Genomic DNA, 22962 nt, shown 5'->3' with positions numbered 1-22962 from the left:
GGTGTCCTTATTTGGGGGTGTTTTGCAATGATTTTGGTGAGGCTGAGGGATGGATCATAGGTAAGATTGATTTGGGGGTTCACTTAATTTCGAGCATGATGCTGGTTTGGAACGTCCTTTGCTTATAGCTCCCTATCACCCCAGATTCTAGAAATCTCTTTGTTTAGTGAACCTCAAATATGCCCAGGATTGGACAGGAGAAATTTGGAAAGGGAGTGTATTTCTTTTTATTTCTATGTGGCCTAAAGAAATCTGAGGGAGAAAAGATGGTTTCAGACTCCAAACCCCAATTTCTTAAGGGAGGACACCTCAGTTTGTGAGAAAGTGGAGGAAAATGGGGTGTCTGGTGGTAAAGTGGACATCCCTGACTAGGTCAGTGCTGTTGGAACTGTGGCAAGGCGAGGTGGTAGTGGGGGTACAAGGAGGTAATTGTTGTACCCTGGTTTTCTAGGATAAGAGCCCCAAACAGAAAGCAGACAGAGGACTGGCAGTGTGGGTGAGATGGGGGGAGGGGTTCCTCACGGCAGCAGGGGCTAGGGGGTCAGCTAGGCCAGCTCTGCACGCCTGGGTCCCTGTTCTGTTCGGCTCTCCTCCCCTCTTTCCCTCCCACCGCCCACCCCCACAACCCAAGGGAAAAAAACTGCCTGTGCAACAGCAATGGCAGATTCCAATCCTCCAGGCTTTCCTGAACCACCACGGAGACCAGCCAGGGGGGAGGGGAAGGGAGGATCGGGCTTTTCTGCTTCCCTAAGACAGGGGCTATGAGCTTGACCTCCTGGCCCCTAGCCCTTCGAGGAGTGACCCCCGGTCTGGAAGCCAGGTGTCCTGGACCCTAGCCCCCGAGCGGGGGGGCCTGGAGAGACGAGGAGGAGGAGGGAGGAGGGAGTGACTTCCAAAATTGGCATCGGGACAGAGCAGGGCTGGCGGGAGGCAGGCGAAAGACGGAATTTTCCTGAAAAAACGGGGATATCTGAGGACCCCAAATTTGGAGATCTAGTCCAGGACCGTCCTGCCAACATCCTAGATTTTTTGGGGATTTTTTGGGGCCCCCAGGACCCCTCTAGATGGGGTGAGGAATGTAGTGTTGGGGGAATCTGACTGGGGCATTGCAGCTGCCTCTCCCGCCGAGTTGGACACGGATGGGCTGGGACGGGTTTTGGGGGGGGTGTCCCCAATTCTGACTGGGAGTGAAGGAACCCCCTTCTGAGCTCTCTTGTGGGGGTCCCCCCTCCCTAGGGCACTCCCCACTCCCTGAGCCAGCGAGAGGAAGGAGGCCGGCGATGCAACTGGGGCAGCTCCTTTCTCCTGCACCCCAAATGTGAGGGATGCACCCCAAATTTTGCTCCCTTCAAAATAGGGGACCAGGATCTCAGGGGAGAGTAGCTGAGGTAAGTGGGGAGGAAAGTGTCCCCTGTTTTCAGGAGAGACGTGGCGGTTGGGGGGGAGGTTTGGAGGTGCGTGCTGGGGTGGGGTTGGCTTTGTCAATCTTGAAACTGGGGGGATCACTGGAGAGGCTTTCTCTTATGGCCCTAAACAGCAGTCCCCCAGATGAGAACCAAAGGCTGAGACCAGAGAGCCCCCCAACATCCCCAGCCGTTAGTAAAGTGCTTGATTTCTGTTTCACCCCCACAAAGGCTCTGCCGAGGATGGGAGCTGGGGGCAGTTGTTCAGTTTGGGGGCTGTGGAGGGTGGAATGAAGGGCAGGAGGCCTTGGCAGGACTTGATGTAGGGGAGACAGGGCTGTTAAGGGAGGGGGTCTGGCATTCCCAGGGCCTAAAAAGACTGCTTACACCTACCATCTTACATCTTTTTGATTGCTGAGAGTTTTGGGGGGTGTGTCTGAAGGGAGGGTGGTAAAGAGGGGGATGGGAGGTGGGAAGATAACTTTTGGATTTTGGAGAATATTATTTTGATTTGTGGAAGGGACTTTGGCCCTTGGATTTTGATTTCTGGCGGGTGTTTTGTAAAAACCAAGTCCTGGGCAGGAGAAAGAGGCTGAGGGAAGGCCTAGGGTGGGGGAGGGGAGAGGCATGTTTGTCTCAGCTTAAACGTGGCTTTTTGGGGTGGGCCCACCTTCCTGGGCCTGGTAGATGGGCTGATGGGGGTTGTTGCGCTGGGTGGGACTTGGCTCCTGGGGGGCCATGGAGAGTGGAACAGAGCTGGGGTTGCATACCTGGCCCCCAGGTCCAGATGGCCCTCTTCCTGGGCCCTGCTGCTCCCCTTTCCCCTGGGCCTCCATTTCCTGCCCTTGGCCTCCATCTTGTGGCAGGCCCAGGGCAACTTCCGGCCCCCCTCTCCCAACCATGTTCCGGCCCCACCACCTCTGGATTGCCAACTTCCAACCCTGCCGTCCTTGGCCTCCTGTCTCTCCTTGCTTTCTCTTGGGTTCTGACCCAGAGAGGGGAGGAACGGACACAGGAAGCCTTGGGTCCCTGCCCTTGCTGACTCGGGGAGGCAGTCTCTTGGTCCCCCATAGTCATTCCCTATTTCCTCCTCTTCTGACCCCACCCTAGGGATCCCTGAGCAGTTTCTACAGAGCGAAGATGGTTCCACTCTTATACTGCAGACTCACCCCTCAGGCCTCTCTCCCTCCATTTGCCTGCTCAGCTCCTAGCCCTGGCTCGTTTCCCCCAACCATTCTTGGGGCCATGTTGCCTTCTCTGCCTTCTCTAACTCCTGGCTCTTGGTGGTGGGGGTCTTCCCAGCACTGTCTCATGCTCCCTTCCTCTCAACCCACCCCAGTCCTGCTCCCGCCCCAGCAGCACACTGTGGTTTGTACGGCATTGTGGCCACGTCCAAACCACACTGTGGTGTTAGAGCGAGGGTGGGGGAGGCACCGCTGAGGCTTGGCCCCAGAGGCCACCCTGGAGAAGCGACACAAGACACCTGGGGCCTTCTTTCGAGGTTGGGGATAGGGGCTGGGGGAAGAGACGTATGAAAACACTGGAAACAACCCCTCTAAAACCCCCAGGTCAGTCACCTGAACACTGACTGCTAGAGACCCTGGAAATAAGTTCTTTTTCCAGAGAGCAAAGTGGAGTCTGTTCCCCACACCCAGCTCCCCTGGCTCTAGCAGCACAGAAATATTGGCACTGGGAAGAGTGTCTGCCAATATTGGCTGAGCTGCTCCAGGCAGGGTGGTGAAAGCTGCCGAGGAGGGTGAGCCCCTGGAGGCAAAAGAGAGTGAACAGTCCCTTGTACTCCAATAATGTTAAGTGACATCACCAAGCTGAGAGGGAAATCTTTATTATTTTCTGTATAAAAATGTCCATCAGGTGCAAATCAAAGGGTTGGGGGCAGATGCTTATACAGGGACAGCACGGGGACAGCCCCAGCAGTCTTTTGACCCTCTCTCACGTAGGCCTTGCTCAGAGTCCTTGGTGATCCACAGCCCCAGGGTGAACACTTGAGAGGGGTCAGAGGCGGAAGGCTCAGTGAGACAGCAGAGGAGGATCAGCAGAGGTCATGAGAAGGCCAGAATCCAGGGTCAGGCTGTCTGGAACAGGAAGTAAAATGGGCCGAGATGGAGCGAGCCCCAAATATGCTTCCAAGACAATTCCTGCCTCCCCAAAGCCCCCAGCTCTTTACTGCTCCAACCACCTGCACTGTGTATGAGAACCTTCTCTTCCAAAGCCCCTGTAGAAGGGAGGGGACTCCTACTAAGACCCTCCCCTACCATCCAGGTGACACTTCCTCCCCAACCCCTTCAGCTGGTGTGGGAGGAGAAGGACTCCTACCCTGGTCGAAGTTGAGTTTCTTGGAAGGAGGAGTTTCTCCTAGCCCTTCAATATCCACCAGGTCACTGTTGGCGTCGGAGTCATTCAGAGCACTGAGGGTCACATCTGGGAGGGGGGCATAAGCTAGGTTCTAGGTTCCCTGACTGTGGCCTTGGCTCCCCAAAGCTTCAAGCTCTCCCTCCCTTCCCCACGCCAGCCACTCTCTGAGAACCTTCACTAGGAGAGGAAGAGAGATTTGTCCTTCTTTGACCCAAGCCCACTTATCTCGCTGAACCTCAGGTGGGACTTTAACACCTAGGCAGCAACTCCCAGCCCTCACCAGCTTTCTGCTTCTTTATGGGGGGACCCCCGGCCTCAGGGACACAGGAGCTGCTTAATGGAGGGGCAGCTGGAGGAGGCGATAAGACACCAGATGCCACCTTCTTGGGCCCTTTCTTTGGTGACTCAGTTGGAAGGGGGACACCAGAGTCTTCATATACTTTGCGCTTCACAGTGGCCTTTATCTGAGCCCTGCAGAGAAGAGAGAACAGGTTAGGGAGTCATCATCAAAGAGACTGAGGGTAGAGGGAGGGGAGGGGCAGGGCAGGGATAATGGGCCACTCTGAAGGGATACTGGGGAGACCCTTCAGAACCTGGATACGAATCCAAGTCAGGGTCCCTTTGGCAGACCCTACCCTTTGGTAGGGTCTCATTTTCCTGAAGCTTTTCACTCACTTGGGGCAGGTGGAATGTAAAGAGTGAATTCACTGAATTGAGTAGTGGGAAGGGCCCATCTCCAAATCCTCTTCTGGGAGAGAAGTATGGATTTAAAAGGCTAACAGGTAATCCTTGGTGATTTAAAAGTAGATTCTGATCAACTAGTTCAGAATCACAGTAGCCCTGGAAACACAGCAGCAGTCTCAAAAGAATTGTGCAAATAACCAGGCAACCCCCATTACCAAATTAAATTACTGGTTATCTCAGGCAATCTAAAATGAAAATCTTGGAAGGGCCTGACTACCATAGTATTTTAGACTTCTGACCAATTGTGACAATTTTTTAATCTTTCAGTCCCCAAGGGGATACTAACAAAAGTAGCAACAAAGTAGCAAGGATGCTGAGTTGGGAGTTCTGAAGAAGATGGACCAATGGGTATAGGGGAAGAAAGCTGCCCACCCCCCTCTTTCTCTACCAGCCACCCCTCCCTCACACTGTCCGTTCCTTGATGACACAGCTGATGTGATTAAGATCGTCCCCAAATCGCTTCACTGCAGCCCTCAGCATCTCTATCTCCGTCTCCGTCCACTTGGCACTGTCAGAGGGGGAGAGGGGAATATCCAAAGTGGGAGGAGAAGGGGTGTGGAGCCAGCCCCCAGGCAATGCATTCCACAGCAACCAGCCTCCTCCCCCTAATCCCTGGGGCCCCTCCCCTGGATCCAAAAAGAGGTCCTCCTTAAAAACAAACAAAAACACGACCCCGTGGGACCCCAGACCCCCAACCACATGATACTGCAAAAGCCACCACCTTGTAAGAAAACCTCCTCCCCATCGTGAAAATAGCTGCTGTAAATTGTCCACTGAAACCACTTCAACAAGGGGTGAGGCCGGGGCGTCTAACAAACAGAACATCTACGCACAGTCTGCCGCAATGTGAGGGAATGCCACAGGATTTGGGGTGGGTGGGTAGTGGTGGTAGTTTATGGTCTGCAGGTTCAGGTTGTGAGTCTCAGTCTGTGGTTTTACCTGTCATTCATTCAACAATCATTTATTAGCATCCACTCTACGCAGTGCCAGGCACAAAGGCAAACTAAAACTAACATCTGTCCTTGTCCTAGAGAATGTCCGTGTCAGAGATCGAGTCCAAGCGTCCGCACTCTGCGTCCACGTCCCAGCCCGAACTCACGTACCCCGCGGGGGAAGAGTCGGCCACGGGATGCAGCTGCATCGTCAGCTCCCCAAGCTTCGTGAATGCGGCTCCCGCCGCGGAGAAGATCTCTCCGACCTGGGGGCGGGGCAGCATTACGGGGGTGCCGAAGCACAACCCCCGCGCCGTCCCGCCTGGAGCCCCTAGCCCCACCCCAGGTTCGATTCCCGCCCGCCTCCCGCCCCCCACTCTCCACCCCAGGCGGAAGAGCCGGGAGCCAGTGGGGTGGGAGTGGGAACGCCCCCCCCGCGGCCACTAGGGAGCGCTGTCCGCAAAGCAGGTCGAACCTTTGTGGACGCTGACGTCATGGTCCCGTGCGACTCCGGCACGGAGACGCTGCCGCTGCCGCTGCCGCCGCCGCCGCCACCACCGAGCCGGAGCCCGAGAGCCAGCGGATCAAACCGCTCCTATACGCGCAGGAAGTCCCGCCCCTCCCCTCAGCTGATTGGCTCAGACTGAGCAGCTCAGCGCTTCATCAGCTGTAGTTACGCAGCCTCAGCGTAGCAGGGAAGTAAGGAGACCCCGCCCCACTTCCGGTGCGGCTTTTCTCTACTTCCGTGGAGGAGTTAGAACTCCCTACTTAGAGGCGGATATCTAGCCCCAGTGCCCGCCTCTCCCAACCCAAGCACAGATACAAGGCTTAGGAGAGCAATTTCTCTTTATTGTGGTACGGGAAGAGGCGAGGGAGCCGAAAGGAGTGATAACAGTCAGCTCCAGCCTCCCTCCACTGGAGCCGATGGGATCAGGAGAGGGTAGGGAGACTCTCAAATAGAAGAGGGGGCTGAAGAGTGTAAATGCGACCGAGCTCTATCGCACCATATATTCCTTGCGCTTATTGAGCCGAACTTGGCAGAAAGAGAAGCCCCCGAGGAGGAGGTAAAGGCCAGCAGCGATGAAACAGTTGTAGCTGACTTGCTCGTAGAGGTTGTATATGTCCTGGGGGCCATTCCTGGGGGGTGGGGATTAAGCAGAGAAGTGTCAGAAACATTAATGGCTGCCAACATTTACTGAGTACTTACTATTTGCTGGTATGGGTTCTAAGTGCTTTTACGTGTATTATCTTGTTCAATCTTCACCCTATGAGGCGAGTTCCATTACAGCCTCCACTTTTCAGAGAAGGATGGAGGCACAGAAGAGTCAAGCGAAATACTTAAGCCACAACTAAAGTGGTGAATTTAGGATGGCTGCTGAGGTTTGACTCCCAAGACCAATGTGAACTGTATGCTCAAGAGAGCAGTTCTCCACACCCAGTTCCTTAGCCACTGGGCCCGAAGCATGCGGCGTCCTGCAATTCTGACCCACAGCTCAGCCACCTCCCACCTACTCCCAGCCTCACCTCGCCCACCTAACTTACTCAAAATCTTTCTCCGTGAAGGGAACGTCCTCAATTAGCACAGCGGAATGGACGTTGAAAAAGATTCCGAGCATTATCTGAAAACGGAATGGGTAGGTTTGACCTCAGGTACCTGCCCTGGTCACTCCCTAAATTCCTTCCACTTCTAATGTTGCCACAACATCTAGGTTTGAGAATTAACAAAATGCGCTGGGATTAGAGGTGGCTGTTGCTGAATTTCCGGGTGAATTTTGGCCACCCGGAACAGAGGTGGTGACAGACGACCTGGCTGGGGCAAGGGCAGGAATAGTGTGTAACCCAGGAACCCAGAAAATTCTTCTCTCCAGAGGCATCATTATCACGGGACAGGGCAGAAAGAATCAGGGGGAATCGGCACTTAGTTTCTTCCTGGAGTGGGGCGGGTAGAGTCCTGGGGAAACAAGGCCCCAGCTACCCATTTCGGGAATAAACGCTCCCTTTGCTCCACGCCCCTCCATTCAGTTTAAGCATCTCAAGAATCCAGCTCTTCTTCCTCTTACCTTGAAGGGGTCTCTAAATTTACCAGCCCCGGATCTCATTCCAAGCTCCAGCTCCCTCCCCAACTTCCCGCCCTACTCCAGTTCCCCATTTCTCAATTTCAGTTCTGTTTCATTCTCCAGCGGCTAACCAACCATCCCCTCCAGACTGCCTGCGGCTTTCTAAGGCCTGGAGTCTCCTAGCCTTCCAGCCTTCCAACACCAGGGCCCCTCAGACCCTCTGCAGTTTTTGTCGGCCAGTCCCCTCACCAACATGATCACTCCCCAGACGCTGAGGACGATGCCGCAGGCGGCCAGCTTGGGCCCACAGCACAGAAGCGACGCCATGAATAAAGGATTCCGGGAAGGCCCAGATATGGGCCAAGGAGAATGGCGGTGAAAGTAATTCCCGATATGCCCGAGGAGTAAAACCCAGTCTGATTCCGGGCCTGGCGCTGCTGTGGACAGAAAGCCCTGACGTCGGCCGAGGGGCGTGGCCTCGGACCGAACCTTGGTGAGGGTTGGTGGGGGGGCGCCAGGCAGAGAACGCTGGGCGAGTTTGGCTCCTTCCCAGATTTTGGCGGTAAAAGATGGTGTCTGAAATAAAAGCATTCTATCCAGAGTCTCTTATTGACCCAAGCAGCTGGGGCGCGAATATTGCGGTAGCAAGGGCCTGAGGTGCTCGGTTCCTCTCTCTCCGGGTTGGAATGGAAAGCGCCAAAATGTCACATGACACATTTTGGCAAGTCACGTGACGGCGGAACCCAGTTGCTGGTGTTTAGGGAAATAGTGTGGGTTGCAGGGCTCCTGGTAACCTTGGCGTTGGGCTTTTCGTAGCAGAGAATTGCAACCTATTTTTCCTCTCACATACTATAGTTTCGGGTAGTATTCTGTGATGAGGAAACGGTAAGTGAGATATAGAATTAATGCCCAGAGAGAACGCCTCTATCTCCTCTCATCCCTACCTTTAAAAATAGATGTTCCGACACTGAAAGAAAATAGGAGTCCTTCCTGAGGTCAGGCGTGCTCCTGTGGCTAGAGTGCTTTAAAACTGCGAAGAGTTCTTGGCATTGAAAGTACTTAAGTAACATTTCGTTACCAGCCATAGAATACTAATGCCTTTAGTGCCAAATCCAGGAAAAATATGGGCATTGGGAAAAGCCTAAAGAAAGTAGAGTCTAAGTTGTGAAGGTGAGTGGTCTGCTAAATGTACTGGAGGAAGAAATAATACGCAAAAGGTCACTTTGCTTCCCTAATTGTAAACTGAGGAAACGGGTTATAGGTCCTTTGAATAAGATAAGGTAAAAGATTTTTAAAATATGAATAGGTCATCGACTCCAAGGGATAAGTTTTTATACTTCACTGGTAAGAAACAGGTTTGTAATAATTTAGGGAAACGGGGGTTTGAAGAACGCAGCTTTGCTGTCATTTTGTTGTGCCCAGTCTAGTGAAGACAGTGATCATGGTGTACTTGAGAGGGATCGTTTTGATCCCAAGATCCTGGAACTAGACAGGGAAATGGTGGTTAGCATAGCTTTATGGTATTTTCCCACTTATTTCGTGCCTATTGTTCTATAAAGGGTAATGAAAGAGAATGTGGAACTGGGGGCACCTGTAGACTACCGTGTACAAAAGCGGCTGGGAAAGTGTACCTGAGACATGAATTTCTGTTTGAGAAATTCTGTTTGAGACTTTGGGGAGGGAAGCCGAAAGTTTGTATTCTGCTCTGGGAGCACCATTCTTATTCCAGGACTTTTTAGGGCATAGGTGTGTGAATAGGAGGAAGAGGGGTGAAGGGAAAGTTGTCGAAGAACAGAATCAGGAATTTTTAAGGTGGCCACCAAGCACAAAGTCTAGCTCCTGGGAAAGGAGAATTAGTTGAGGTAGTTCATTCCTCCAAGAAATTTTCTCCACCCGCCCATCTTTGGATGTTTGCAAGTAGAGTCAGGCTGGAGCAGGGTACTGCCACCGAGGACCAAACCCAGCCTGCGGCCTGTGCATGTTTCTTTAGCAAAGCACAGTGGTTTTTATTTGTTTGTTGTATTTTTGAATGGTTGACTAAACCAAAGAATTATTTGGTGACACGTGAAGTTCATATTTCACTGTCCACAAATAGTTTTACTGGAACACAGTCACACTCATTCGTTTTCACATTGTCTGTGGCTGCTTTTTGCTGCAGTGGGAGAGGTCAGTAATTGTGACAGAGACTGTGTGGCCTACAAATCCTAACATTTTTATTTGGGTTTTTACAGAAAAGGTGTGCTGCCCCCCTGGGATATAAGGATACTGATGTAGAGGATTTAGTTGGGAGAGAAAATAGAGCCTTAGCAGCAGACATTTAGCAAACCATGAAATTCAAAATAGAAGTGGCAGTCCTAGAGCTGATCTGAAGTTTTCAGGGTGGGGGGCACCTTAGAGCTCAGATAGTGACACTGTTCTCTATGTGGCTGGGCTTTAAGTATTCGTAGGTTAGGTCAAGTTGCTCATTCCGTGCTGTAATTTCCCTTTCCAGGTTTTCCAGATCTGTTTGGAATTGCTTTAGTACAGCCTCGGCCTTGGGGTCTGAGAAATACTTTTCTTTGTGATGCCCCAGAGGCACCTAAGATAGAACAGAGGATCAGTCAGTCAGTTTCTCATTTGAACAGAGGCACCTAGAGCCTAGCCCCTAACTTTGATGTTTCCCTTCCATTGGTATTCCTCTTTGCCTAGAGTCCTCTCTTACCATGTCTGGCTGGCTTCGACTCAGATGCCATGTGATGGCCATTTGAAGACAGGCCTTTCGGACATCAGGTAGTGAGCCCATCACTGTGGCCATTGTCACATCTTCCTTGGTGGTAGGTGGGGGCATTCGCATTGTGCACGGGGCATTAGGAACCCAGGCATACCAATCCAGCTGGGGGAAGAAATTACAATCCTAGGGTCCTGGTGCTTAGGGTTTGAACCCCCACCTCTCTGTTGGGCATTCCAAGGTCCTGACACTTGCCTTCAGGGACCTGGGCTTTCAGCTGCTCATACCTGGCCCTGGTTGATGGCCCCATGCTGGGCAGTGCACGTGAAAACACACATGGTGAGGAAATGGCAGAGCTGATTTTGGGACTGGAGGGAGACAGGGAAACCTGGGCAGGAAAGGAACTGGACTTAGAGGCTACAGCATGAGAAGAGAAAAATAAAGGTTGATGTCTTAGGGCTTCTGTATTTTGGAACCAATGGGTTGATTTATTCAAATGTATTTACATCAGACATGAATTTCATATCAGAGTAAATAGTCATTATGGAAGGGTATGGAAAAGATTGTGTGCTCCTCTGCCTTAAAAAGTGGTTAAGAATTTGGGGCTGCTTCCTCCTATTCTCAGAAGTGGAATTACAAGTACCTGAGTTATAAGATAGGAATGAGAGAAGTCACACACTTATTGCCCTGGCTGGATAGCTGGGTTGGTTAGAGCATCATCCCAATATGCCAACATTGCATGTTCCATCCCCAGTCAGGGCACAGACAAGAATCAACCAATGAATGCATGAAGGAGTGGAACATAATATTGATGTTTATCTCTGTCTTTTTCTCTTTCTTTCTGTCTCTCCCTTCCTCTCTAAAATCAATAAATCAAAATGAAAAGAGAGAGAGAAGCCATGGATTTTTAGTGTCACAGCCAAGAGAGGCTTCCTACAAAGATGATCTCAGGCCACTAATTTTAGAGTGGAGGTGGAGACTCAGAAACCCAATAATTCTGTCAGTTAAGTGGAACAAATATAATCACTCCCCTTTAATAGACTTTTTAAAAAATCAAAGACCAGAGAATAAACTGCTTGTCAGGACACAGCTGGAAAAAGGCGGAGGCTGATCTTGAACTCAGTTCCTGGCTGCTAATCTCAGATAGTTTTTAATTTGATCACATTTCCTCTATAAGGCTATTGGGAAAATTAGGCAAAGGTCAGCTGTGAGAACCAGGGGAAAGAGAATGAGAGGCATTTAATAGAGTTTAAAGTTAACATGTGAAAGTTTTATTTTTCCAAATGTAGTTGATACTAGTTGGAAAGATGGCCAGAGAGAAGAAGAGACTTTCGAGGGCGTGTGGAGACTAAGGGACAGTACTGAGATGTCCTAGAGAAAGTTTGGTCCTGGGAGGGTGCAGGTGTTGGTCTGGTGTTCACTGGCTCCCCAGGGCATTGCCATAATGGCTCCCCCGTAAATGTCTGTAGTTGTCTCACAGAGGCAGAGGTATTGGGGTGAAGTGTGAGGAGCAGGGACTGAAGGACAATTTGAAGCTGTCCAGGTTGGCCCATGTATGTGAGGGAGAGGAGGATGAACCTAGGAGAGCTCAAGAAAGGCTGTTTCCTCCCCAGCGGTTAAATGTGGGCAGAGGGCACTAAAGCTAGTGATGAGGTCCTAAGCTAGTGCTAGACCCTAGCAAGGGTAGGGAAAGGACAGATTGGCCGAAGGAATGTGAGCCCAAGGGACAGGGAACCAAGTGTGAGTTTGAGGCAAAGCATGTACAATCTTGAGTTTGCACCTAGAAATGACCTTGCACTGTGGCGAAGTGTTCCTGGATCCTCAGTGTGTACTGGACAGTAGCAGGGAGGAGAAAGGAGGAAAAATGGAGTGGATCATTGTGGGACTTGGTGGAAAAACCTTCCCATTCATATCCTCAGAAGGAAAACAAACCATGAAGAGAGGTATGAGCCCCAGTAGGGCCTGGCCAGAACCCCAACTGGCTGTGGTTCTTGGCCCACTGGGCCCCATGCTGTGGCAGGTTGGGGGCATCTGTGACTAGGCAAGGGGGGTGGACATAAAGGTTGATGGCTGGGGTCTCTGAGGAGGATAAATCCTTGTGCTTTTAGAATTGTCCTGAGTCCTAGGAGGTGGGAATGGGATCAAGATGCTTCATGTGTGGAGGGAGAGGGTGTTGGGGTCACACCCCCAGAGGTCCAGGGCTGACAAGGAGCTCTTGGCAGAGTGTCCGAGAAGCTCCTTTCTGTGGGGAGGGATCTTACCTCGGTCCTGGGCCCGGCACAGCCCCACCTCAGTGATCTCCCGACACCAGGCCTGCAGCTCAGGGTCCCCTCTCACAACATCATCCCCATGGTAGAAGAGGTGGACAATCCCTTCCACATACCTGCCCATAGGAGAAGGGGGTTGAGCTCCTCGAGAGCAGAAGGCTCTGGCTTCTTACTGCCACCCCTTTTCTGTGGCCTCTAACAGACTCTTACTGTGTCTGAGTATAGATCCTTCTACACTTGCCTTTTGGGACATTCCCCAGCTCTTTCTACACGTTACTGGAGAAGGGAATGAAATATGGGCTATTACTTCTAGAAATTCTCTGTACATGGTTGACAGCTGTTCTTCCTGACAAAAACCCTCATTTGTCCAGATCCCTCAGCATCCTCATCCACTGCACTCCCGGCCCAGGCTGTCTACCCCCATCTTCATCTCTTCCTTCTCAGACCCCATCCACTGACTCCTCACTGTTCCTCACCTCTCCCAGAATTGAGTGCTCTGCTCCTCCTGTCTGGACCTTGTTTCATGTTCCTTTTGCTGACCTCAAGCCAGAGCCCTACTCTCCCTCTCCCCAATACCCCTCCATTTCTCAGTTCCCACCCTCACCCACCGGGCAGTGATCTCCCAGACCCGTAAAGCATCGTGGGCATAGAGGGCACTTGGGAGTCCCAGCAGGCCCCGGTCAGCCAGATCGTCAGGAGGACAGAGGGAGCGGTAGGTCAGCTGAGCTGTAGCCCGACGGAGCAGCTGCACGTGGCCCCCGCCACCTGTGCTCGCTGCCTGGAAAAAAGATGAGAGGCCTTGAGGAAGAAGACAGAGCATGGCATTGAAGAGGTTCAGATGTGGAGGGTTCTCACATTTAAAGACATGAGTATAAAGGGACAAGGCTCCTAGGTTTAAGGGTCAGGGCATTTACACAGGTTGGTCTGGGATCTTGAAATCGACAGGAGGCCATGCAGAGTTAGATGATTAAGTGCCCCCACACTCGATTACCTCCTTACCTTATCAAATATACCTCCAGCTGAGATGAGTTGGCCCCGTGCCCGGGTGTTGATCTCCATGGTGTAGCGGGTGTGTGGGATCAGGAGCTGGGTGGAAAGGATTAGAGGGATGGTTTATGGAGGACATGCTTGGGTCCTTTATTAGTGAGTGGCACTCAGCACGGTGGCCTTCTGTCCTCTTGATGCTTTCCTCTCTGCTAGTGCCTTTGCAGGCTGGTCTCCTGCTTCTCTGATCACTCATTCTTGTGCTCTTAACTCCCCTGTGAGTTAACTGCCCTGTGAGGCTCGTGAGCTAGAAGGACCTGGGTTTAAATCTATACTTCACCATTCAGTTTGATCCTTGCCCAAGGTAAGTCCCCCCTGAGTGTTAATCTGTCTCATCCCCTATCATCCATCTGCCAACAGGGAGTGATAATTGAGTTTCTTATCTCAGAAGGCAGTGGCGACCCCTTGCACCTGCCCACATAAGCTTTATGACCTTTGCGGGTTAGGCAAGCGATACATGAGGAAGTCCAAGTCTCAGCTGTTACCATTGATCTTATTTCTACCTTGGGTGTTGGTGATTTCTAAGAATCAGCCCCTTTTGATTTTCTTTTATAATTCTATCATTTGCATTCTCATAGCTTATAATTACCTCTCTACTCATCATCAAAGCCACACTCCATCCTCTGGTTGCCTCACTCTTGGTTTTGGGGGGCCTTATACCTTTAGTCAGAATAAGAGGAACCATTCTGAGCTACCTATTTCAGCAACAGAGGGGCTGTTGTCAGATCTGCCCCACTTCCAATTAAGACAGGCCCCCTCTGTATTTTTTAAAGATTTTATTTTTATTTATTTTTAGAGAGGGAAGGGAGGGATAAAGAGAAGGAGAGAAACATGGGTTGCCTCTTGTATGTGCCCCAACTGGTGATCAAAACCACAGCCTAGGTATGTGCTCTGGCCCCCTGACCAGGAATCAGACTGGTGACCTGTCACTTTGTGGGTTGATGCCCAACCAACTGAGCCACATTGGTCAGGGTTACCCCCTCTATTTTTAACAGCTTAAAAAAATACCTTTTCTTAGGTATTAAAAAGGTGACTTAATCCTGACATTTCTTTTTATCTCAGACTATTTTATCTTTGTTTCCACCCAGTTTATAGACAGGTTCCATGTAGCAATGGCATTTACCCGAGTTGTTGGAACTGGACACAAGGAATAACCCAAGTGGTACCTCTAGTGTCAAGATGTCAAAGCAGCTCACATCAGTCTAAAACTTTTCAGAAAGTTCATGGAAGATGCTGAATGTCATAAAAAGCCCAAAGTCCACATGAGGAGAGAAGATATCTGAAGACAAACAACTCCTCATGAGAGTAATAATAATTGCAAGAACTACCGGCATTTGTAGCTTTCAGCCTGTCTTACATTGTTATGTCATCCTGTCCTTAAACAGCGTGCGGTGGAGCTCCTGTTGTCCTCGTTCAGAGATGAGCCCACTGGAGCAGACTAAGTACTGAGGTCGGGCCTCAGGATTTAGCCCCCCGGAGTCCGAACCACAGCCTGCCCACATAAGCTTTATGACCTTTGCGGGTTAGTCCTCTGGGGGTAGTGAGCAGATATAGGTGTGGAGAGGGATTACCTACCAAGAGGGAATTTCACCTGTGAACAGAGGCTTCACCTACTCAGAATGGGCAGAAGATAGTGACGCAGGAGCACCATGAGATCAGTAAAATCCAGGATTCTATTATCACACTGGTCTCTATCCTCCCTATGTTACCCCAGACTCAGTGAGGCTATAGCTACTATTGGCCAGGGTCAGGGTATAGGCCCCCAGGTTGCAACATTTCAGTTCTCCTTACCCAGGTACTCATTTGCATATCTTGCCAACATTTCAAACTCCACGGACCTAACACTGAACACCTCATGTTTGCTTCCAAACTGGCTTCTTCTAATGACTTTGCTGGTTCTGATGATTGCTCTGGTTCATAAGCCTCTACCAGTGTTGTCCCTTCTCTGCCATATTCCCTATTCTAAAATGTCACCAGGGTTTTGAGAATACCTTTAAGCAAGCACAAGTTTTATTTTGCTGCCTTCGGCCTAGCAATAGATACTGAACGCACTCTTTTATAAAATTACAACACACCCACCCTGTGGGCTTCTAGGTGTTGCAGCTTAGACCTCTCACCTTTCTCTCTTCAGCCTTATCCCCAGGCATGTGCTCCTGCTGTTTCCTCCCTTCATCAAGTCTTTGGGGTTTTATTCCTTTTCATTCCTGTTACCTGTTGCATGTCTTTCTCCACCTCTCTCCCGGGCAGGTATAAGTAACCTACAGGGGTGTTCTCTTTGTCTTTTCATATATTCCTGCAGCAGACTTCTCACTTGGGGTGGGACATTCTGTGTTCATACTATAGTGTTTATACGCTGTCTCTTGTGATTTTAAATTCTAGCTCCAGATATTGTTCTCTGGTTGGTTCTTATGGTCATCACTTGTTTTCCTGGTTACACAGTAAATCTCTTAAGACAGAAGTGAGGATTTCGTTTTACTAACAATATTCCAGCAACACTCCAGGCTCCTTGCTAGAATTGTCAGGTCTCTGGAGTTTCAGAGGGTTCACTTATAACATGTCCTGAAGAAACATTCAATGACTTGATGCGATTAAAATACAAGTCTTAAATACTGATACAGTCTTCCTCCTCCTTCTCCCTCTTTCCTTCCTCAAATTGATGTAAGTATTGTTTGTTGCAGGAGTATTATTTGGTATTGGCTGTTTTCTCGCTTGGATCTGAGCAAGACGGGACTTGAAGGGTAGAGGATTTACCTTGAAGACAGGGTGCAGTCCTGGGAGACACCTCATGGTGGCAACAGCAATAACCTCAGCCACCAGATGAGTGTTCAGCAGATGGTACTGGAGCTGGTGCAGTTGGAAATCTGAACTTCGGACCCAGGACTTTGCCAGGAGCCAGGCAAGTGGAGGATCTGAGGGCAGGAACAGCAGTGGGGTCGGGGAGCTGGGGTTGGGAGGCTGGATCTGGGAAAAAGAAACATTTATTGAATTTCCACTTGGTATGTGACATTCTGGTCATCATTCTTGGGGAAACAGAAGAGTCAGTGAGGTTATTATTTTCCAGGAGGTTATAATTTGGTAGGAGGAACGAGGGCCCTTCCATCCTGCTTCTCACTAGCCGTGGGGCCATATTAGTGCCCTGATGGGCAGGTTGAATGTAGGAGAGTCAGAACAGATGCCCAGTAAGTAAATTCTAACAGTGGTTTGGGAGAAACACGATGGGGTTCTGAGTTAGAGTGGGGGAATGAAAAGGAGAAGCTGGGCCCTGGCCAGATAGCTCAGTTGGTTAGAGCATTGCCCCAATATGTCAAGGTTGTAGGTTTGATCCCTGGTCAGGGCACATGCAAGAATCAATTAATGAATACATAAATAAGTGGAATGACTATTCAGTGTTTTCCTCTCTCTCTTCTAAAATCAATAAATAAAAAAATTAACAGGAGAAGCTGATATATGAGATAATTGACAATAATTTTTTACTGACTGTTGGGAACTTTGGGAGAAGAGATATTCAGGAAACAATGGACATTTAGAGTCAAGGATACTGAGAGTGGTTCTCAGTGTGTGCGCCCACACTAGCAGCAGCCTTATCATTTTGGAACCTGTTAGAAAAGCAAATTCTCAGTTCCTACCCCAGGTCTACTGAATCAGAAAGTGTGGTGGCAGACCCAGCAACCTGTGTGTTAATGAGCCTTCAGGTGCTTCTGATGCACACCAGCGTTTGAGAACCACTGAGTGCAGCATGAGAACTCCACAAGGCCATTATGACTCTTGAACAAGTACTTCCAGTTGGGTGAGTCAGGGAAAACCAGGCTGCAAAGAGTGACATGAGGACGTGTTTCACTATGTGAGGATAGGGTTTGGGAGCTGGGGGCTGGGTGTCTGAGAGCAGAGGTTGGGATGAACTGAGAGCAGTGCTGGTGGGGGTGCCTGGGACACCTCACCTGGATGACCATGGGCAGCAGCTTCCCACTGGGTTCCATCTTCAGCATGACGAGGGGGGCAGCCACATACTGCTTCTCTCCTCGGATCACGTTGGCTGGAATTCCATCCAGCAGGATGAAGTCAGCCTCAAATAGGGAACCCTTCTAGGGGAAGGACAGATATATCCATGGTTAGAGTTCAAAGTCTACTCCTAGAGGGACAGGGCAAAGGGGGAAAGACAGTTATCTTTTGTTAGCCAACATTGCCACAGTAAATTAAAAATAAAGCCATTTAGCCGTGGCTGGTGCGGCTCAGTGGATTGAGCACGGGCCTGTGAACCACACGATCACACTTCGATTCCCAGTCAGGGCATATGCCTGGGTTGCAGGCCAGTTCCCAGCAGGGGACTCACGAGAGGCAACCATACATTGATATTTCTCTCCTTCTCTCCTTCCCTTCCCCTCTAAAGATAAATAAATTAAATTTTTTTAAAGATTTTATTTTATTATTTATTTATCTTTAGAGGGGAAGGAGAGAGGGAGAGAAACATCAATGTATGGTTGCCTTTTGTGCATCCCCTGCTGGCAGTTAGCCTGCAAGGAACCGGCCTGCAACCCAGGCATGTGCCCTGACTGGGAATCGAACCGCGATTGTCTGGTTCGCAGGCCCGTGCTCAATCCACTGAGCTACGCCAGCCAGGGCAATAAATTAAATATTTTTAAAAATAAAATAAAATAAAATAAAGCCATTTATCTAGCTTCTTACCATTGTCCTCTATCAGTACCAGAGAGTCCTATTGGCGGAACCAGAGCATCTGGTCCAATTCCTCTCATTTTAAATAAATGAAGGAACAACGTGGTATGGGTTGATGCCTTGTGCAGGTTTTGTGCAGGCAGCAGTTCTGAGTTGAGAACCAGGCCTCTCAGTCCAGTTTGCATTATGGCATTGCAAACTATCCCATTGCCCAGGGGCTGTGCCCCTTCCCCATCACCCCCCAGCGTCTTCTCCCTGGGTTTGGCTCCCGTCAGCTCAGCAAATGCTCTTTCACTACTTGGCCAGATCTCACCTCCTCTGTCAAGTAATCCGCTTGGTTCCCCTGGCTACCACTGTCACCAAACGCAGACACATGCATGTGGACATGTGCACTTCCTGCCTTACATCCATCTCATCTTTTCTAAACCCAGCTTCCCTCCTCCAGGAAAGCACCTCAACCCCCCTGCCCCCAACAGTGCATTCTTCAGCTTTCTGGCTGTCCGTGAACACGAGTTGGGAGCGCTGACATCAGCCAGGGCATGTCACTGTCCCAGCTAACATCCCTGGCCCCATCTGCATTCGCCTTGTAAATCCTTGCTGGGAGTGCCTCATAGTTTCCCTTACATATTTTACCATCTCTTTTTTTTTTTTCCAGCATAGGACTCTGGGGGAGTGGGTTACCACAGCCTCACTTCCCAGACTCACCTTTGGGCCCTCCCCTTCACCACTTCTTCCATAGAGCCAAGAAGAGAACAATGTAGGGTAGGAGGAGGTACCTGGAGTTCTTTCTCCAGTTGGGCCTGAAGCTCCTCCATCCCTGAAGGCAGCACCAGCCGGGAGGGCAAAGAGGTAGAGCGTCTCAACAGCATGGGGTTGGTGCCATTGAGGAACTGGTAGCCAAAAAGCTCATCTTCCTGCCAGCACTGGTGAACCTTCTCTGTGGAGACAGGGTGGAGGGTAGGAGGAGGATATTCACCATAACCCAATATCCCCGCTCCGGGCTCTACCCCAGGGATGCAGACACATGACTGTCTTGTATCCAGCCCCTCTCTGAGATGATCAGGCATAAGGCCTCACCTGGCAAGGTGTTAGGGAAGACTATGGAGTATGAAGGTCAGGTCATCAAAAGGGGGCCATGAAGGGGTCCTAGAGACCTGGGGGAACCACTAACCAGCCAGGGTACTCTTCTGGCCCCAGAAGATCTGATCAAAATCCTCCAGCTGGTTCCAGGCGCTCAGGAAGGTATAAACATGTTTGAGGACCATCTCCAGTGACCTAGGACAGATACTGCAGCATGAACCAACTGGCTGATCCCTCGGCCCCTCACCATTCACCACCACTCTTGGGTCTCCCAGCCTTTATTCCCCTCTGGGCTCCAGGCTTTTCCTCACACTGCCTTCAGTGCCCATTCAAAGTCCAGTCTCTTCTCCTCATGGAATCTTGTATTTGGAGGTAGATCATTCTCACGGCCTGCAGCTATTGTCAGGGGTAACCCTTCCTTCCAGGTGGCCCAGCTAGGAGAGGATCACAAGGCTTCAGGGAGGGTGTTCAAGTCAGTGACTGGGTAGGGTCAGGGAGGGGGGGTGAACTTGGGGCTCTAATATGGGTGGGTGGTCACCAGTATGTTTGTTGTCTTTCCTTCAGTTCCTTCTCTCGGTGTTTCTGGAATGCATCCAACGCATTGTCTCCTGCCAGGCGGGCTGGGGAGACATTGAGACAATTGGCCACCATTTTGCATGGTCCTGTTCTCCCCCTGCTTGTCCTCACCTTCCTTTCTGGGTCACATCCACGTGTTCAGCCGCGCTCTGTTGCTGGTTGTCTCTGGCTGTGCCTCATTTCATTGATTCCCCAGACACCTTTACCCCAACTTTGCACTCTTCGAGTCATATATCTCGGCTCCCATTCCCTTTTCTTGCCCCTTAATTCATCTTTCCCTACCTGATCCTGTTTCATCAATATCTATGGCTGGATGAATCACCTTAATTAAGGTGATAAAATCTTAATCACCCCTATGCCCACACCTATTTTCTACTTTATAGAAATTACTTTGGTGAATTTTCGCTTCTTGAACCTCACCTGCCTTTCACTGCTTGAACCTTCAGCTGTCCTCAAAAGTCCTGTTTGTTCACCTTTCTTAGATTTAACGTCAAAGTCTTTATTTACTGACTTTTTCCAGCCCTTATTAGTACTTATACACACTTGTGTCCAAGTTGTATATTTCATGTTTCCATCCGTACTTGTTCTTGCCCTCATTTGTCCCTGTATTCACCCATCTTATTTCCCACAGTAACGAATTCAGCATTTGTAGTCCTCACTCACCCCCCACTCCAGTTAGTGTGCTCCCTGCGCTCCCGGTTGTCGCCCATGTTTTTATAGCTAAACCAGCTCTCTCTTCAGGTCAGATCATTTATGGTTTCCCTTACCTGTCGCCTCTCAGAAGTCACACCCACTATCTCCTATCTCATGTGCTAGCCTTACCTGTCCCTGCCCTAACTTGTTCCCAGTCACACGGAGATCTCTTTCCCACTTTTACTTCAGTTCTTCCATTTCCCAGCGTCGCCGCAACTCACAGTCCCTGTCCTCACCTTCATGGGGCATGGGGTCTGCCCATCACTTATCTCCCTGTTCAGTCCCACTTCCAGCCTTTTTACTTCTATGTATAACTTTGGGGCTTTAAAACTTTCCCCTCATTTCCTCCCTTTTCCACCCTTAACCTGTTGAGCACCCACTTTTTCAAGACCCTCGGACCTTCCTCAGTGCTATTGTCTGCCTCTCCTGCGTCGCAGTAAGTCCCGAGGCCCTGCACCCACTCCCCTCGGGCCGCCGCTCACCGGTGCCCTCGGGCAGGCTCAGAACGCCCTCGCCCTGCACCCAGCAGTAGCACGGGAAGGTGGTCTCCGTGCTGGCTCCAGGGCCCTGCACCGTGATGAGGTCGCAGAACCACGCGTCGTCCACCAGGGAGTGATGTTTGCGCAACTTCACGAACTGCAGTGGCCCCAAGTCTTCGGCAACATGGTGCTCAAACTCTTCCACCTGTGGGGACCGGAACACGGTGAGATTTAGTAGCGGGGGCCCGGGAGAGGCCGTTTTACTGAGGGGTGAGAGTCCTTTGTGAAGTCCGGGGACAAGACCTCCAAAGACAGCATTTCTTCCTCCCAGCACCTGCGCGGTGGGTCTCAGACGCCCCACTGCACCGGGAGGACAAGGACCAGGGACTCGGAGCGAGACCCTCAGAGTCCTGAATTAAGGACTGAGCATCATCACCTACACCCGTCCATTAACAGAGCTCTCACTGCGCCCGCACTCTCCGAGATCTTCTGTCTTTGACCCTTGATCCCAGAACACTGGACTGGGGTCAACTGGGGGAGTGGTGAGGGCTGCGAGGACCACAGGCTTCGAGGACCACGGGCAGGGGAGGGAGAATGGGGTTGAGCCCCTTCTGGGCGTTGCCTCTGACCCTCTGCCTGCTTAGGCTCCTGCACCCCTTCTCCCTGAAAGTCCCAGAGGGCGCGTTGGCGCTGTTATTTGCCCCTGTCCCAGGGCAAAGTCCCGGCCGGGATCCGGGTCCCAGCTACCCTGGCTGACCTGGCCCCGTGCTGGCCGCAGCTGCAGCTCCACCTCCGCCTCCCCGCGCTCCCCGACCAGCCACAACTGCACGCGGTTGTGCGACCCGGAGAAGAGCCAGGGCCCGGTGGCCACACGGATGCGGTAGCTGCCCATGGTGGTCCTCTAGTAACCAGGCGTGGAGGAGTCGAGTCCTGCAATTCTCTGGACCGCCCAGGGCCGCAGGCGTGAGTCCAGGCGCCTCAGGGCCAGTTCGGGCCTTTAAAGATGAGTCTGGGTCCCCGCCCTCCTCACAACTTCCCGGCGCTCCCACTTCTCCGCCCCAAACTAGCCCCAACTTGCTAGCGGCTGAGCAGACTACGGGGATGGGCTGCGCCTCCCGGTCAGAGCGTAGCTGTGGGAAGATAAAGGGGCCCTTGGTCTGGGTGAGGCCGAGACTGTGGCTGCCCCTGGGCTTCTCTAAACTTCCCGGCAACGCCTGGCTGAGGCCAAGAGCCTCAGGGTTGGAGTGAGCAAGGATGAGGACCCATCCCCAGGTCTCCAGGCCTTTTGGAGAGCTAGGTGGGAGACGGGGTGAGTCCGCCTTCCAGAGGGAAAGATTCTCTTTTTCTGGGCTAGAACCCTGGGGAGGCAATGGGCTGAGTTGGAGGGCCAACCCGGGAAGCTTTGCTGGGCTGCCAGACCCGCTATGGTCCAGTAAGTCTTTAGTTCCTAATTTCTACCAAATCTGAGCCCAGTCCTTCAGTAAGTGAATAGACGTCCCCAGGCTGCCTAGAACCTGGAAAAATAACTGCTGCTCCCTGCCTGTTCCAAAACCTGGTTTCAACATCCTGGCATTAGGACCCTAGTTACACCAGACATTGAGAGAGGCCTAACCGAGGCAGGCCAGTAAAGGCCTCCTTTTGTCCAACCTTGATAATGGGTGCAGAGAATGTTAGGACCTGGGTGTTAGGGTGCAGTGTGGAGTCACTTAGGGACCCAGCATTCATGGGCAATTCCCATGAACTTTGCCCTTTCCATATAAATGTAGCCTTTCCCCCTCCATTATATTTCAGTTAAACATCTAGAATAGCCTCATTTTACTGACCATGGTGCCTGCTTCCTCTACCAAAATCCGGTTTTCTTCTAAAAAATCATATGTAAGCAGTTTTTATTAGGCATGATGTTCCACTTCTTGTTCTCTCTCATCTTTATTCTGCT

General features: G+C 51.0%; 3 protein-coding genes and 1 long non-coding RNA gene across 8 annotated transcripts; 1 reads left to right on the top strand and 3 right to left on the bottom strand.

Moving 5' to 3' along the window:
- Positions 1-1092: 1092 nt before the first annotated feature.
- On the top strand, positions 1093-4984 carry LOC118979406 (uncharacterized). Its single transcript, XR_005064904.1, has 2 exons — positions 1093-1388; positions 4788-4984. It is a non-coding gene; the product is annotated as an uncharacterized LOC118979406 (long non-coding RNA).
- Positions 3231-6061, bottom strand: BACC1 (BPTF associated chromatin complex component 1). Of its 4 annotated transcripts, none has more exons than XM_037035436.1 (6): positions 5928-6060; positions 5624-5718; positions 4927-5028; positions 4057-4247; positions 3738-3842; positions 3231-3496 (listed from the first exon to the last, which is right to left on the bottom strand). In XM_037035436.1, the coding sequence occupies exons 1-6, from the start codon at positions 5946-5948 to the stop codon at positions 3432-3434; spliced, it is 579 nt and encodes a 192-aa protein (XP_036891331.1). In that variant the 5' UTR covers positions 5949-6060; the 3' UTR covers positions 3231-3431. The 4 variants fall into 4 exon arrangements, with proteins under 4 accessions (XP_036891331.1, XP_036891332.1, XP_036891333.1 ...); XM_037035437.1 differs by having other exon boundaries at positions 3231-3492; XM_037035438.1 differs by lacking the exon at positions 4927-5028 and having other exon boundaries at positions 5928-6061.
- Positions 6062-6280: 219 nt separating this feature from the next.
- Positions 6281-7961, bottom strand: RNASEK (ribonuclease K). Its single transcript, XM_037035440.1, has 3 exons — positions 7759-7961; positions 6995-7071; positions 6281-6589 (listed from the first exon to the last, which is right to left on the bottom strand). The coding sequence occupies exons 1-3, from the start codon at positions 7834-7836 to the stop codon at positions 6448-6450; spliced, it is 297 nt and encodes a 98-aa protein (XP_036891335.1). The 5' UTR covers positions 7837-7961; the 3' UTR covers positions 6281-6447.
- A 1618-nt stretch (positions 7962-9579) lies between these two features.
- Positions 9580-22005, bottom strand: ALOX12 (arachidonate 12-lipoxygenase, 12S type). 2 transcript variants are annotated; one of them, XM_037035475.1, is made up of 14 exons: positions 21784-22005; positions 21030-21231; positions 19817-19898; positions 19590-19712; positions 19370-19473; positions 18975-19135; positions 17466-17609; positions 16279-16488; positions 13483-13569; positions 13092-13261; positions 12478-12599; positions 10504-10604; positions 10211-10381; positions 9580-10087 (listed from the first exon to the last, which is right to left on the bottom strand). In XM_037035475.1, the coding sequence occupies exons 1-14, from the start codon at positions 21916-21918 to the stop codon at positions 9908-9910; spliced, it is 1992 nt and encodes a 663-aa protein (XP_036891370.1). In that variant the 5' UTR covers positions 21919-22005; the 3' UTR covers positions 9580-9907. The 2 variants fall into 2 exon arrangements, with proteins under 2 accessions (XP_036891370.1, XP_036891371.1); XM_037035476.1 differs by lacking the exon at positions 19590-19712.
- Between the last annotated feature and the right edge of the window lie 957 nt (positions 22006-22962).

Source organism: Sturnira hondurensis, unplaced genomic scaffold, assembly GCF_014824575.4.
Source record: "Sturnira hondurensis isolate 20B ecotype Veracruz unplaced genomic scaffold, ASM1482457v3 Scaffold0022319, whole genome shotgun sequence".
Lineage (NCBI taxonomy): Eukaryota > Metazoa > Chordata > Mammalia > Chiroptera > Phyllostomidae > Sturnira > Sturnira hondurensis.
The sequence above is the reverse complement of the archived record's forward strand: the minus strand, read 5'-3'. Positions and strand labels throughout refer to the sequence as shown.